The sequence below is a fragment of the Hoplias malabaricus genome, chromosome 5 (genome assembly GCF_029633855.1).
Source record: "Hoplias malabaricus isolate fHopMal1 chromosome 5, fHopMal1.hap1, whole genome shotgun sequence".
Taxonomy (NCBI): Eukaryota; Metazoa; Chordata; class Actinopteri; order Characiformes; family Erythrinidae; genus Hoplias; species Hoplias malabaricus.
In genome coordinates this window covers 22,222,078-22,236,902 of record NC_089804.1, presented here as the reverse complement: position 1 = coordinate 22,236,902, position 14,825 = coordinate 22,222,078, and the positions used below count along the sequence as shown (strand labels likewise).

General features: G+C 40.0%; 1 protein-coding gene across 1 annotated transcript in view; it reads left to right on the top strand.

Moving 5' to 3' along the window:
* The window catches only part of pparg (peroxisome proliferator-activated receptor gamma), a 28,635-nt gene extending 14,043 nt beyond the window's left edge, over nt 1-14,592 (top strand). The window contains exons 4-7 of the mRNA XM_066673083.1: nt 1,286-1,424; nt 6,984-7,183; nt 10,289-10,772; nt 12,704-14,592. Coding sequence (XP_066529180.1) covers nt 1,286-1,424; nt 6,984-7,183; nt 10,289-10,772; nt 12,704-12,951 — 1,071 coding nt within the window. The 3' untranslated portion in view covers nt 12,952-14,592. The remainder of the gene's footprint in view (nt 1-1,285; nt 1,425-6,983; nt 7,184-10,288; nt 10,773-12,703) is intronic.
* Nucleotides 14,593-14,825: the final 233 nt, after the last annotated feature.

The following is a 14,825-nucleotide window of genomic DNA, read 5'->3' as shown; positions in this document are numbered from 1 at the left end:
AGAACATTTTGATGTAATAGGTATTGACAGAATTGACAGAACACAGTGGTGGTGAGTCGAACCAGATGCTTGAAGCCTCCAAAAAGCTCCTCAAAGAAAATTAGTGCATGCTTTGAACACTGTTTGAAGGTGCTGGCCTAAATCTTAGCGGGGAGGATGTTGTAAGGCAAGGAGACTTGCGGACTAGACTTGTGGTTGTGGAGAGTAAATTAAATGTTGAGCTGTAAATATTGAACATTCTTATTTCTATCAGTTTCTCTTGCCTAAGGTTTTTATTTCTGAAAAGTTTGGAAACTCTTAATAGTTTAGAATAATTACTGGAAGCTCTTCTGTTTCTGTACATTGTTTGACAGCTGTATTTCTTTGTTGTTGACTCATAGCTTAAAGCTACAAAGCCGTCTGGGTTTATTAATGACAACGTGAGAAGAAATAAAATACCACTAAGGTCAGATTTCTGGCCAAAGTCCAAATCCAGCAATACTCTTGTCTCCTAATGGTTTATTATAAAGATAAGCTCTGCCTATCGAGAGGCCTGGGCTTATCTTTGGGTGAATAATGACCTAGGTGTTGTAACCAAATGTGTACTGAGTGCTAAGCTCAGCTTGTGGGGTTAAACCATAAGCAAGAAAAAAAATAAAAAATATTTTTGCCTTCGTGAGAGTGAGTGATAGCACAGCGATATAAATCTTAGTTCTCGTTTTAATTGCTCATTTAAATTCTGCTCTCAGCAGATTGACAGATATTTTTGAGGAACTAGGTTTATGTCTTTTAACACGTTTCTTAAACACGTCTGAGAGCTGTCATTCCAGTCACAATGAGCAAAGTGGAAGAGGAATTAAAATGATAAGGTTTACAGATTAAACTAGGGTTGTCTCAATTTCTTGACAAATGAATATAACTGATTATTAATTTCAGTCAGCTTTCCTCGTAAATATACACACTTCACCCCACAGAGGCCTAGTTTTTGAAAAAACTTGTTCATGAATATGTGCACTGCCTGCTTTAAATTAAATACTATTTATTAGGTTTTCATATTAAATGAGCTTCTTATTTAAGGCCAACATTGGTAATGAGTTACATGCAGGACACTGAAGTGTGAAATAGTCTCCAAAAACTTGGACTTAAATAAATTGGATGTAATTTCACTGTATTTTACATTACTCTGAATGACTTGTTTACATCTCATTGACTGATTTAAACAGAAATGTTTTGAGAATTGCTGGAAAAATTCTACACACCGGAGATGTCGGGAATCCATTCTAACATTTAGTTTTTTCGTTTTCAGGGATTCTTTCGCAGAACGATTCGCCTAAAATTAGTCTACGACCACTGTGACCTCCACTGCCGCATCCACAAGAAAAGCCGCAACAAATGCCAATACTGTCGCTTCCAGAAGTGCCTGATGGTGGGGATGTCACACAATGGTGAGAATCCATTTCAATAATTCTGCTAAAAATTTAATGATTTTTATTGTTATGATTACTCGAATTGATTAAATGTGAGAGGGCGGCCTCTACTCTGAACTAAGTCCATCAAAGGCATGAAGAGGTTAGCATTAATGGCCAGTTTGTGTTAAAATGTGTGGCTCCATCTTAAAAGGCGCAGGGCAACAGAATGTAACCGCTGTACACAAATTCATGATCATCAACTGATTTTAGGTTTATAGCCAACTGTCCTTCCCATTCCTACCAATAAAAACCTAAGTTCTCCAGTCAGTCTTCGCAGTAAGTGATTTCTTCAGGCCTCTAATTTCCATTAAGCTTTATTGACACTATATTTTCCGTTTGATGCATCCCTTTAAAGTGCAGCCTGGGAAAGACCCTGCTGTTTCAGAGAAACAGTTTGCAGTCGAGCTGCTGAAGGCAGACTCTTGGTTTGTGTCCTCTGAGGCAGCAGTGTCTTGCCTTTTTGCTCGGTTGCTTCCTCTTTGCGGTCTCCACCTGCATGGTGAGTGTGGCATTGCTGCCAGAAAGCATGCAGCATTCAAACGTGCACTTCCCCTGAAAAGTAACACCCACATTCGCACCCCTGCAACCTCAAAACAGTGTCTCTGTGCTATCAAGGCTTCATTAATTCTTCCTTTAAAACCACCATTACTATTACAACAAGTGCTACAGTTTAAAGCCTAAAACTAGCCTGTATTATCTTTAGAAAATGCCTTAGCTATTGCGTACCTTTGCAGCTTTATACATAGCTAATTTAATAAGCTGTATTTCCTTTTTGTTTCCATCTATCCATGTTCCATCTCCTGTAACACAGACACCCTTAATGATCATGCAACAGACTAAAGCAGGGTTAGGAGTCTTGCCCTAGCACTCTTTCTGTTGTAGGGTGTTGTACGTCCCCGAGCTGTCTGTTGTTTGGGGCAGTGTTGTTGCGACACTAACAAACCTCTCTTTCTCTGTAATAACCAGCAGGCTTTATGCAAATACATCATACGACCACTGGAATCTCCACTGACATTGAGAATAATAATTATATGTGATAATGCAACAATAAAACAAGAAGTACGTTAGCTGTTTACCTTCCTTCTGCCTTAACCAGGCAGAGAACAAAAATTCATAACATTCCATCCTCAGGTATCCACCCCGAAGCAACTGTAATTTCCTCTCACCTTTAAGACGTGTCGTCAGGAGGGGTGTGTACCTTGTCTTTAAACTGGAAAATCTTGCTCTTGAGACGGTTATGGCACTGCTACAGGAGGGGATTTGGCAGGTGCACTGCAGAAAGAGCAACAGTGAAAGTTTTCATTCTGAACAGAGCAGTTTTTTTTTTTGCAGAGTCGTGACTGTCCAAAAATACGTGATGAACAAGGTTTCCTGAATTTGATTTGTGAGAAAACTTTTAATAACGTTTGAGTCGGACACTTTTAGGATGATCCCTTGCCCAAAAAATGAATAGATTTTGATAGAGAGATAATGTCACTGTAAATACACCAGGTGAAAAGTATTAATAAGGAATTTCTGCAGTTATTACCTCGACTATAGAAATTGGGTTTGTTGGCTTTCAACCACATAACCATTGGTGAGGTCAGGGTTTGACACAGAATTCTTTCTATTAGATCCCATATCTGTTTTTTTAAAATAATATTGGCACTCCATTACTCCAGAGAACACCACTGCCCCATGCTCAGAGCGATTGCACTGTTATGGAAAGAATTACAGAAGCTTTGGTATGTGGTGTCTGATATTGTTGGGTATTTTCCAAAAGCTGTACGTGCCACAAGATGATTAAATGGCTGGTTACCAACCACTGTGCCCTTGAAGGAGGAAGTCATATTTGATTCATTATTATAAATGTTTCAATAAAGGTGTTGCTTGGGATCCAATATATATATATATATATATATATATATATATATATATATATGTTTGTTGACACTCCTTCGGATATGGGGCTTCTGATACTTTTAGGTGGACCTGGGGCTGAATTCATTCATTCATTCGTTATCTGTAACCGCTTATCCAGTTCAGGGTCACGGTGGGTCCAGAGCCTACCTGGAATCATTGGGCACAAGGCGGGAATACACCCTGGAGCCAGTCCTTCACAGGGCAACACACACACACATTCACTCACACCTACGGACACTTTTGAGTCGCCAATCCACCTACCAACGTATGTTTTTAGACTATGGGAAGAAACCGGAGCACCCGGAGGAAACCCACGCGGACACAGGGAGAACACACCAACTCCTCACAGACAGTCACCCAGAGCGGGAATCGAACCCACAACCTCCAGGTCCCTGGAGCTGTGTGACTGCGACACTACCTGCTGCACCACCATGCCGCCCTGGGGCTGAATGATATGACCAAAATTTATATCATGATATTTCTTATTTCTGATATGATATTGCGATATATATTAATATTGAATTATCGTCCAGCCCTAGGTGCACCCAATGCTGGCAGTGCACATGTACACAGCTTGTGTAGTCTCCAGAGTAAAGCACTGACCAGTAGAATAAAGGATGCTCCTAAGTGGTAGAGGGTAATAATCACTTCCCATTAGAGTGGAGACAGAGGGACAGATGTGTCCACAAACTTTGGGACCCAGTGTCTCTAGTGCTGCAACAGAATGGCACAGTACATGTAAAAGTAAAAGTCATCCTACATGTCTTTTTTCTGTGAGAGGAATGTGATCCATGCCACTCTGAGATTGTCGTCTCTTTTTAGGCGCCTTGAATTTCTTTCTCCACTCGATTTGCCTGTGTTTCTCTCTGGGGTCATCCGAGTTTTTCTTTATCTGGCCCTGGAGGCCTCTGATTGGCCGTCATTGTTTTCCCTCCCCTCGTGCCTCTCGCAGCGTTCCAGCTCACCCTGATTGGCTGAAATCTGGTCAGGCTTAAAGCCGGCTTTCTTTTTTATCAATGATTCATGGAGGTGCTGAAATGCGCGGTGTCACTGCCCTTGGCTCAGTGCCAAAGTTTACAGTAGGAGTGTGGTGTGGCGGGTTTACTGAAGGTGTGATGGATATTAATCAAAAAACAAATCACACACAACAAAAAAGGCTTCTCAACAAGACCAGGCACATGAGGAGGAAAAAATGTAGCCAAGAATCCCCCTCCATGCATCCATTAAAAAAATTTATATATTTATTATATATTTATATATATATAGAGAGAGAGAGAGAAGTTATATAAGTTTCACTCGTCTCGCGTCACCTTTTCAAACGTTTTCTGCCTCTAGGCATTATCCTCATCCAGTGTGGGGTAGACCCAGATTACAGGCTTTTGACATTTTTCTTTGACTGTGTCTCTACATGCAACGTCCTTCTGAAAGTAAACAAAGTTTAGGAGCGTTGTAAAGAGCACTGTCATAGTCAGTGCAATGAGAAATAACAACAATTAGTAGAGGGAGTAATGTTTGTATGATTGATATTATACCATTTGGCCTATAATGTTTATACTATATACATAATTCAGTTAGGGCGGCACGGTGGTGCAGCAGGTAGGTGTCGCAGTCACACAGCTCCAGGGATCTGGAGGCTTCCATTCCCGTGGGTTCGATTCCCGCTCCGGGTGACTGTCTGTGAGGAGTGTGGTGTGTTCTCCCTGTGTCTGCGTGGGTTTCCTCCGGGTGCTCCGGTTTCCTCCTACAGTCCAAAAACACACGTTGGTAGGTGGATTGGAGACTCAAAAGTGTCCGTAGGTGTGAGTGTGTGAGTGTGTGTGTTGCCCTGTGAAGGACTGGCGCCCCCTCCAGGGTGTGTTCCTGCCTTGCGCCCAATGATTCCAGGTAGGCTCTGGATCCACCGTGACCCTGAAGTGGATAAGGGTTAAAAATTATTTTTACACCAGTATATATTAAATATTATAAATTGTTATTTGGAAAGTGTAGACCCTTTTTGGGCAGATTTTCATTTCTGCAAAATGGTCATTTTTGTGGCTGAAGAAACAAACAATTTGCTCAAACATTATCAAACTTCATTACAGTTTGTCTAAGGGCTGACATTATATTTTATATTGTTTCTTTTTGTTTCTTTTTTACATCCAAGCATTCTCTTTGTATATTCATTCAAATCTATAATTAGTTCAACAATGTATACAAAAGGAAAGACTTTGCTAAATTATACGCTACACAAACAAATCATCACCAGCACATTAACTATGTACATATTAATTACACAGATACGTACTTTAAGCGCTACACCAGAAACAGTATAATGGAGATTTAACAATACAAAACTAAAGAGAGGGGTCCTAAGAGAACACGACTGGATGGGTAGGACGGCCCTTACCTCCACTCATCACACTGCACAGCTGCAGAGCTGATGTGACTGATCTGGGCACTCAGGGCAGATGTTAGCAGCTGTACGAAAAGAAGCAGTGGCTGACATCTTGTGGAACATGCTTGTCCTCATCCTCACAGTGTTGGTTGCTGGGGTGGAACTGAAGATGTAATAGTTATATGTAATATTTATTTGGGGGGAAAAAATAATAGCTTGTTGCTGGCATTTAATCATAATATATTTTCTTGCTCTCACCAATGTTAAATGTGGATCTGTGTTACTGTGCGAAAGTGAATTTAAAAGGTTTACAAAAAAGAGGACATAAAATTCCCAGATTTTTTTTTTTGGACATGGTGATCAAAGAGCTGCTGGACTCAGTACACTGAAATGATAAAGAGGAGCTGAGCCAGGTGTTGCGTGAGCAGAGCTGTTGAATTAGAGGCTGTATAAACTCATTTCACCTGATAGTGAGTCATGAACCATGTGACTTAGTCCACCTTAATGAAGTCTTCATTGAGGCCTTTCAGTAGCTGTTACGCAATTATCATGACGTTGCAGTTTCGACCATGAGGAAACTTAATCCTCCTTGTGTGTTCACACAGATGACTTCACTCATCAAATTGAGCTCTCTCTGGCGGTTTCTGTGGTGACAGCTCACCAGGCCCGCCGTGATCACAAAATCTGATAATTAACACAATTTTCAATATCAAAGCTTAAAGTCTAAAACTGCCGGAATTTAGAGTGCTTTAGAGCACAGTGTTTATTTGATAAACATTTGTTTATTTGAGCTCTACAAGGTTTGGATTTCAGCTGGAAGCTACTAGTTATAAACTTAAACTCAAGCTCAAATAAACAAACACTGCTCAGTGCCTCCCTCTGTTCCTGTGGTACATCAACAAGTCAGAAGTGAGGACCATTGTTGCTTTATAAGTTCAATAACAGTCCTCAGTTTTTTTTTTCTGAAGTCAGAGCAAATAATTATGATCTGATTATTATGTAATAGCGTGGAGTGACCTATTTTCAAGTGCTGAAAACCCCTAAAGGAGCTGAATATATTTGCATGCAGGAAACAGGCTCGAGTCACAGTGATATCCATCAACGTACCCACGCAGTTAAAAAACAAACTCCCCATTTTTTCACATCCCACCCACTCATCCCCAGAGTGCGCCTGTTAGAAGTGACCGTGAACATAGTGGATATTGGGATTTTCATGGGACCTTTCTTGTAATGTTTTGGCCTGTTTGCTTGTTTCCCAGCCATTCGCTTTGGCCGCATGCCACAGGCAGAGAAGGAGAAGCTCTTGGCAGAGTTCTCCACTGATATGGATCACATGCACCCAGAGGCGGCTGACCTGAGGACCCTTGCCAAACTCCTCTACGAGTCGTATCTCAAAAACTTCCCCCTGACCAAGGCCAAGGCCAGGGCTATCCTCTCAGGGAAGACCAGTGACAATGCAGTGAGTGTGTTTTTTTTAATACTGCCTTTCTATGTACCATGATTTCCACAAAAATATGATTATCACAAAAGTTGAATTTCCAATTTTAACAAATAGAACATAGAGATTGCCACTTGATGGGGATTTAAAAAGGAAGTGGACATGCTTAGTGTTACTGAAATCTAACATATAAACCAAATGGAAGTGTTGTTTTTATTATGAAATGCGTGACAAATTGGCAGAATCCTCCAGTGTGTTATATGAAATGCAGTGGACTTTACACTAGTCATCTGGAAACCTAGCAATGAGTAGAATTATATATTTGTGTTAGTCCTTCCGCCATTTTGTTGATACACCTAGGAAAACTAAACCATTTTCAGTAACACAATTCGGTTGAAGACACAGCACTCTTCTGTGTGTGACTGTGGACTCAAGGACATTAGTCTTCCACCCTACAACATGGACTCAATTGTGAAGGATTTTTTTTTCCTGCTCCCAAATCTGATGAACTTCTCAGTGGAGAGTGATTTTATGATGATAAGGCATGCTATACATTTTCAGTGAAGTTTAAAACCTAATTGTTAGATCTAAGAGATATATTGATATATTGGTGACTACATAGAAAAAGTATATAATAAATTTTATGTATTTTACCTCATACCTACACTGAGAACATACGGTATGCCCCACGAGGTTGTAGATAATGCAGGTATGTGAACAGTTATGTGCAGTAGTTACCAGACGGCATGCGGAGCTTTCAGGAACAGTTTGCTCTCGGAAGATGAAAGGAAGAAATTCAGGTTTCTAACTCATGCAGGTCTCATGACAGCAGATGCACTTTCTTGAACTCCCGTACTTTTTTGATTGCGAGTTATCAGCTACAAATGACAAGAATACCTCAATTTCGACAGCATGAAACTTTCTGTGATTTTAACCTTAGACATTGTTTGTGTTTATGGCCTTCAGCAGACGCCCTAATTCAGAGCCACTTACAGTAGTAATGATATTACTGCTTGTCTTGTACTTTATGGAGATCCAAAGACGAGAAGCTAGCCTAGCTAGACTAAGTAGCGCATAGCCGTGCTAGCCGCTGCACTTTAACAGCATATACAATTTTGCAATGATATATAAACATATTAATGTCATTTGAACATATATGTTACAAATCTATGTCAATATAATGATTTGTGTACAGCTAAAACTGTGGAAACAGGCCTGTTGTTAATAGGTCAGTGATATGAAAGTGCAATATTAGAGACTGTAGAAAGGCACGGTGGAAGGAGAGTGGTTTCTTGGCAGCGCAGAAACACTAAACAAAAGCTATGTTTTACTAATCTAACAAAATCAAATGTGTTGAGAAAAAAAAACAAAGAAACAGGAAATATCATCTTAGTTTAGCAAACACACCTCTGAATCATTCAGCTCTTTTTAGAGCCACTGACTTATAGATGTTGATAAGCAAACATATCTGATATAGGTGACTGCTAATGGTATTTTTAAATGAGAAACTGTTGAGAGAGCTTTTTCCAGCATTTCTCTGCTTTTTTTCTAATTACAAACTATTTCATTTAATTATTTATGATTTAAACAAGTTATATAAGTATAGATATAAACTTTGGGTCATTTGAACTTGAAAATACACAAAATAAATTTGAAGAGGATATACGGCAAACTAAAAATATTGCTTCATGCTTCTCTGGACGGAGATGTTACCAAGGCCGCTCGATGGCTGTTTTGACTAGAATAGACTTAGATACGGGCCGAAAGATACCAAACATCTGCTTGCCTCGAGAATGTGGCAATATTTATGAAAGCCCTGATATATGCTATAAAACCAAGGAGGAAAAATATAGACAAATCTTTCCCTAACATTAGAGCATGTTCTTGCCAATGTATTTCCAAACAGTAGGCTTGGCTCAGTCAAGCTTTCCTTCAGAAAATAGCTTTTATTGTAACTGGCTCCAATCCATTTATCTCTTTAGGACAATTCCTAATTCGGATTTATATGTTTCATATAAAGAAATACAGGCATGTCAACTCCTGCAGGAGTTTTTACAGTTTGGTCTGTCCAGAGGTGTTTGTTTGAGATGAAATATGTCACCTTGGGGTTTCAGATAATTGGAACATATTTTTCTGTCGTAATATAAGAGTAAACACCTGGAGTAGACTTCCCAGACATCATTTTAAACAAATAATCCACTCCCTGAATATGAATATCAGGTTGTAACCCTCACATTTTGGAGGGTGTTGACAGAGGAAGGACATGGTGTGTCTGTTGTAACAAAAGCTTATTAATGCATTTGTGCTGGTGGTAGCAAAAATAAATCAGTTTACAATAATAAGACTCTACACTAAGAGATAAAGCACTTAGCTTCCAGGTTAATAAGGACACCTACTGCACTTATTGGCCCTTGGCTGACTCAAACACTCCATGCCTTTCAGAGCTAAACAGTGAAACAGTGAAGCTATAGTAACGTGATATGTTTCGTACTCAAAAACACTTTTTCACTGCATAGAAATGTAAGGATATAGAGAGTCTACCAACCCATTAAATTTTGAAAAAAGAGCAGCAGACAGCCTACATCATGGGTTAAAACAGGCCATTCTGATTTTACTCCCCTTTCTATGTAGACTACAGAGACTTTAGATTTGCCCCACCCCCTTCTCTGAGATTCCCCAATCACAGCGCTGGATCCATGTTTATGTGAGAGGAGAAAACAGACACACTGAGCACTGAGAAATTAGAGCACTGAGTAAAAACTGAGAAAAAGAGAACAGAGTAAAAATAGCTTAAAAAAACAGTGCTTCTGCTCCTCACTGCTGTGCACTCGGGGTCGGGGCGAACTGTGTGCAGCTCATTACCATTTAAAGGAACAGGTGCTGAAAGCGGGCGTTCTGAACAGGTCTGTTTACACAGGGGGAGAACACTGCTGTGGTGATTGATCCTTGTGGTGTTTAGACAAAAGCAGTTCACTTGTGAAAAAAGGGGTAGAATGTATAAAAAGCTCATTTTACTCTGTAAGAATTAAACATTAACGTTTGACTTTTTTTTAACTCTAAAATCTCTAGAGGCTCACAAATCTTTTGTGACAAACACCTGTCCTAACACCCTCTTTTACCCTGCAGCCGTTCGTCATCCATGACATGAAATCGTTGGTGGAGGGGCAGCAGTTCATCAACTGTCGACAGCTTCCCCGCCAGGAGCAGAGACACTCGAGCCTGGCGGCCATTCAGTCAGAGCTGCAGAGCGAGGTGGAGCTGCGCTTCTTCCACAGCTGCCAATCACGTTCCGCCGAGGCCGTCAGTGAGGTCACCGAATTCGCCAAGAGCATCCCGGGCTTCGTGAGCCTGGACCTGAACGACCAGGTCACCCTGCTGAAGTATGGCGTCATAGAGGTGCTCATCATCATGATGGCGCCCCTCATGAACAAGGACGGCACCCTCATCTCGTATGGCCAGATCTTCATGACCCGCGAGTTCCTCAAGAGCCTTCGTAAGCCCTTCGGGGAGCTGATGGAACCCAAGTTTGAGTTCTCTGTCAAATTCAACATGCTGGAGCTGGACGACAGCGACATGGCACTCTTCCTTGCTGTAATCATCCTCAGTGGAGGTGGGTCATCTGTCTCTCAGCGCAGGTTTAGTCACTTTGTGGTTAACCAGGGTTATGTGATACAGAATATAATGTCACTGCCACTTGTCTGTTATGAGTGCCATTTATGATCCAGAACTAAACATCCAATATCAGTATCTGACATCACTTACACTTGTGGCTGTGGTTAAATCATCACAACTCTGTTACGGCTTACAGTGTTGTCTTCAGAACAGTGTTGTCTTTAAATATAATTACCTTATGTTTAAAAAGAAAAGGTGGATAAGCAGGGGAAGTTATTAAATTAGCAATACATTCACTATTAAGACTGGAGGAAGCATTAACTCATGACAGTAGGTGCTGAAATTCGAGAAGAAATGTAGCCACATGACAGAGAGGAAAATGCAGGAGTCAGGTCAAACTGCTTTGTTCTTTTTCCCGTTGAGTGTCATTTGGTCAGCCATGTGATCATCACCTCACCAAGCCTCTCGTCACACCACATGCCAGTACATGTTGATAGTTGGCTTTAATGACCCTTAAAAACATATTCAAATGAAGCCACTTACATTTAGTACAGGAGCTACCGCTCCAATGGTATTTAATGATGTTACACTGGGTATGCTTCAGTAGGGCATTTGTTTTTTTTTTTTGTTTTTTGGTCTTGTGATATACTCACATTAAGTTTTCTGGATGACAGAATGTTATACCATATTAGAAACACCATAATCAGCTCTATTAGAGATTACTCAACAGCTCCACGGAGTTTGAGGCTAGTAAATGTTGACATTGCACATCAGTCCCAGAGGAAATGCTTTTTGCTCAAAAGTTGCTTGTTGATGTCTCAGGAGACTAAATGGTGATCCGTTTAAAACCATTTGGGAGAAACAGCTTCAGACAAAAAGGAGACATCAGACACTCGTGTCCAGATACATTTCTAAAATTGTTTACAGCACCAAATGAAATGGAAGAACTTATTATCTCTGCACTGATCCCAGTGTGAAATTTTACTGAGACCTCAACTTAAACTCAGGGGAAATATTTAAGCAGCAGGAAACACAAGCTAAAGTTTCGACTGTCTCTTCATCTGACCTCAGTGTTCAAGGAGGCAACACTGGAATGTTAAGCAGGAACTACAGAATTATGAAGGTGGAAGTGCAGAGGTATTAAGGAGAGTCTACAGAGATGTTAGGGAGATTTCTTTCTATTTTTTTTTCTTTCCTCTGGGGTTCTTTCGAATGAGGCCACCCACATTTATCTGCCACAGACTGAGGTTACCAAAGACTTTCAAAATGTTTTCACAAAGGTGCTGTTGCTGATCTAGAAAATACGTTTGGTAAATGCAGCTGATAACATCTGCCTCAAACCATTTTCTTCTAAAACGCACCACCGACTTGTGACTCATGACACGGGTCTTTCCTTCGCCCTGGAATAAACATCTGCCGTAGAACTGTGTCAGGTTTATGTTGGTCTGATATCGACCATAGATCAGACATTATCATTACCGTATGTTGCCTCATCATTAACACAATGTCTTCAAAACCCTTGTGGTTATCATCTGCATTTATTGGTTACCATACCATGACCATTTAATAGCATCTAACCCTTGAACTTTGATTATTCAGAATGAGATTAAGATGTTTAAAGGAAGGGTTTAAAGGATTAAAAAACGTTGTGCCTTTACTTGTGCGAGGCGGCTTTGGGTTGTGACATTTATCCTGACAGTCTAGTTTTGGATCACAACCACCACTCCGACTCATCCCAAAGGTTTTGGAACACATCAGAGAACACAGTTCCACTGCGTTATACCCCTCTGGCCCATGTAGGGCATGGTGACCTCAGGCTTGTCAGCAGCTGCCCCAAAGATTTCCTGTAAATAATTAATGTATATAACATGCAAGGGATAGTTGAAATACTTTCTCAAGATCTAAACACTCCTTTGCTGATCTCCACAGATCGTCCAGGTTTGCTGAACGTGAAGCCCATCGAGGAGCTGCAGGAGAACGTCCTCCACTCTATGGAGCTCCACCTGAAGATGAACCACCCAGACTCGCTGCATCTTTTTGCAAAAGTGCTGCAGAAAATGACGGACCTCCGGCAGCTGGTGTCTCACCATGTCCACTGGATGCAGCTGATGAAAGATTCGGAGATGGACCTGTATTTACATCCTCTGCTCCAGGAGATCATGAGAGACCTGTACTAGGCTTAGGTTGCTTTTAGCAGAGATGGCACTGCAAAAAATGGTCTTAATTAGTGAAAATATCTTCAATCTATGCAGTGTGTCTTATATTTCTCATTATAAGATTGTGAACAGATATTACACGTTTTACATAACGTCACTGTCCGGTTAAAAACACGTATCTCAGAAGAGATAACTTTTCAGGAACAGGAAAAGACTATATTTCTGAGAGAGAACAGTAAAAAGTAAGCCACAGATAACGCGATTTATACCCATTACAGCTCAGAAAGTTAAAAATATCGATATTGACAGCAGATGTTGATATTGCGGATTTCTTTTCGTGAATTCCAACGACCCCCGTCCACCTCTGTGTGACCTCCCTGTGACCTCCGTGTGTTATGAATTCATGTTTTAGCAAAAGCAGAGTCTGTCATTACTGTACTTATTGAGATATACTATACTTTATTGAGATTAATTATAGCCACGCTGGTCTAATATTACCATGAAAGGATTCAGCAACAAAAATGATGGTGATGATGATAGTGGTCTAATATTTCACGTAAATCAGTTGTTAATTTTAGCACAGACACTTGAACAGTACCAGGAGAACGGGGGAGGGGGAGTTACTTGTTAAAGAAGCTGTGTTTTATCTGCTTTTCGTTGAACATTTTGATATTAGCCGCTATGAAAAGACATAGATTAACGGCCACATTTTACACGTGTAAAAAAGTGAAAACCGCTAAAAATTGAGATACGTGTTTTCAATTGGACAGCGACAATAAACCGGTTCATTCAGTGACTAAAAATCGCTTGTTAGTTTTCATCTCATGGGAGTTACAGTTGGTAGAAATAATTTAAACATTTATAAATAGTGTCTTTAACAAACGCTGCTTGCATTTTCAGTTCGGTGAATGGCAAATAATCCACAATCAGCATTTGTCTTGTTTGAAGTATTATTTATTGAAAAGACGTGAAAGTACCCAGGAGTGACTTAAGAACCTTTCACCAGGTAGAGATTTAAACCTTTTAAACCCCCCCTTCTTTTTTATTAAACTTATAATGAGATTTATTAAAGATACTGACAAGAATAAAGAGGCACATCACGTGCGGAGATATCGTTTTTTGCAGTGTGTTTTTTGGTTTTCAGGGCTTTGTTGTTTTTTTTCTCTCTTTCTGTGAAGGAACTGAGCCTCCGTCGACAGAGAGAAAAGAACCTAGTGTCATCCATTTGGCAGCAACAACTTCAATGGGATTGTTTTATAAAGAAACAGCACAAATACATTCTGTATTTTAAGCAAAAAATACGCACACACACCTGGAGGGCTCTGCCCGCAGTCACCGGACATGAAATGGGAATTTTGGGGCTGTGCGCCTTGTCCTGGTTGTTCACTGTTTGCAGCAGAAATCTTTGATAGTGTAGTAGTTTTCTAAAGATAGTTACTCTGGAGGAGTAATGAATGATCCCAGGTCTTAAATTTTAAAAATCTTTTCTAAATAAACAACAAAAAAAGTGTTATCTGTGACAGTTTTGTACATAAGAGAATGTCTTTTTTTTTTTCATTTTTTATTGTTCTCAAAATAAAGGAATTATATATTTCAGAGCTTTAATTTTTTGATTCTTAGAAATGTATGTAAATACGACAGATTTTTACATAGTTTCATCAAAGATGTTTTACACTTGAAAATGTTTAATAAAAATGTAAATAAATATTTTCAAGATACACTTGCCCTGACTGACTTTCTCTAAAAACAAGGACACTGTTTTTGATGCGAGTTACTGAACAGCACCCTCTGGTGGAGCAGATACTGAACATGATTCAGTAAGTGAGTGAGTGAGTGAGTTACAAGCCAATAAGATTATTGAGTTATTTCACATCTAAAAACTGTTATTCAATATT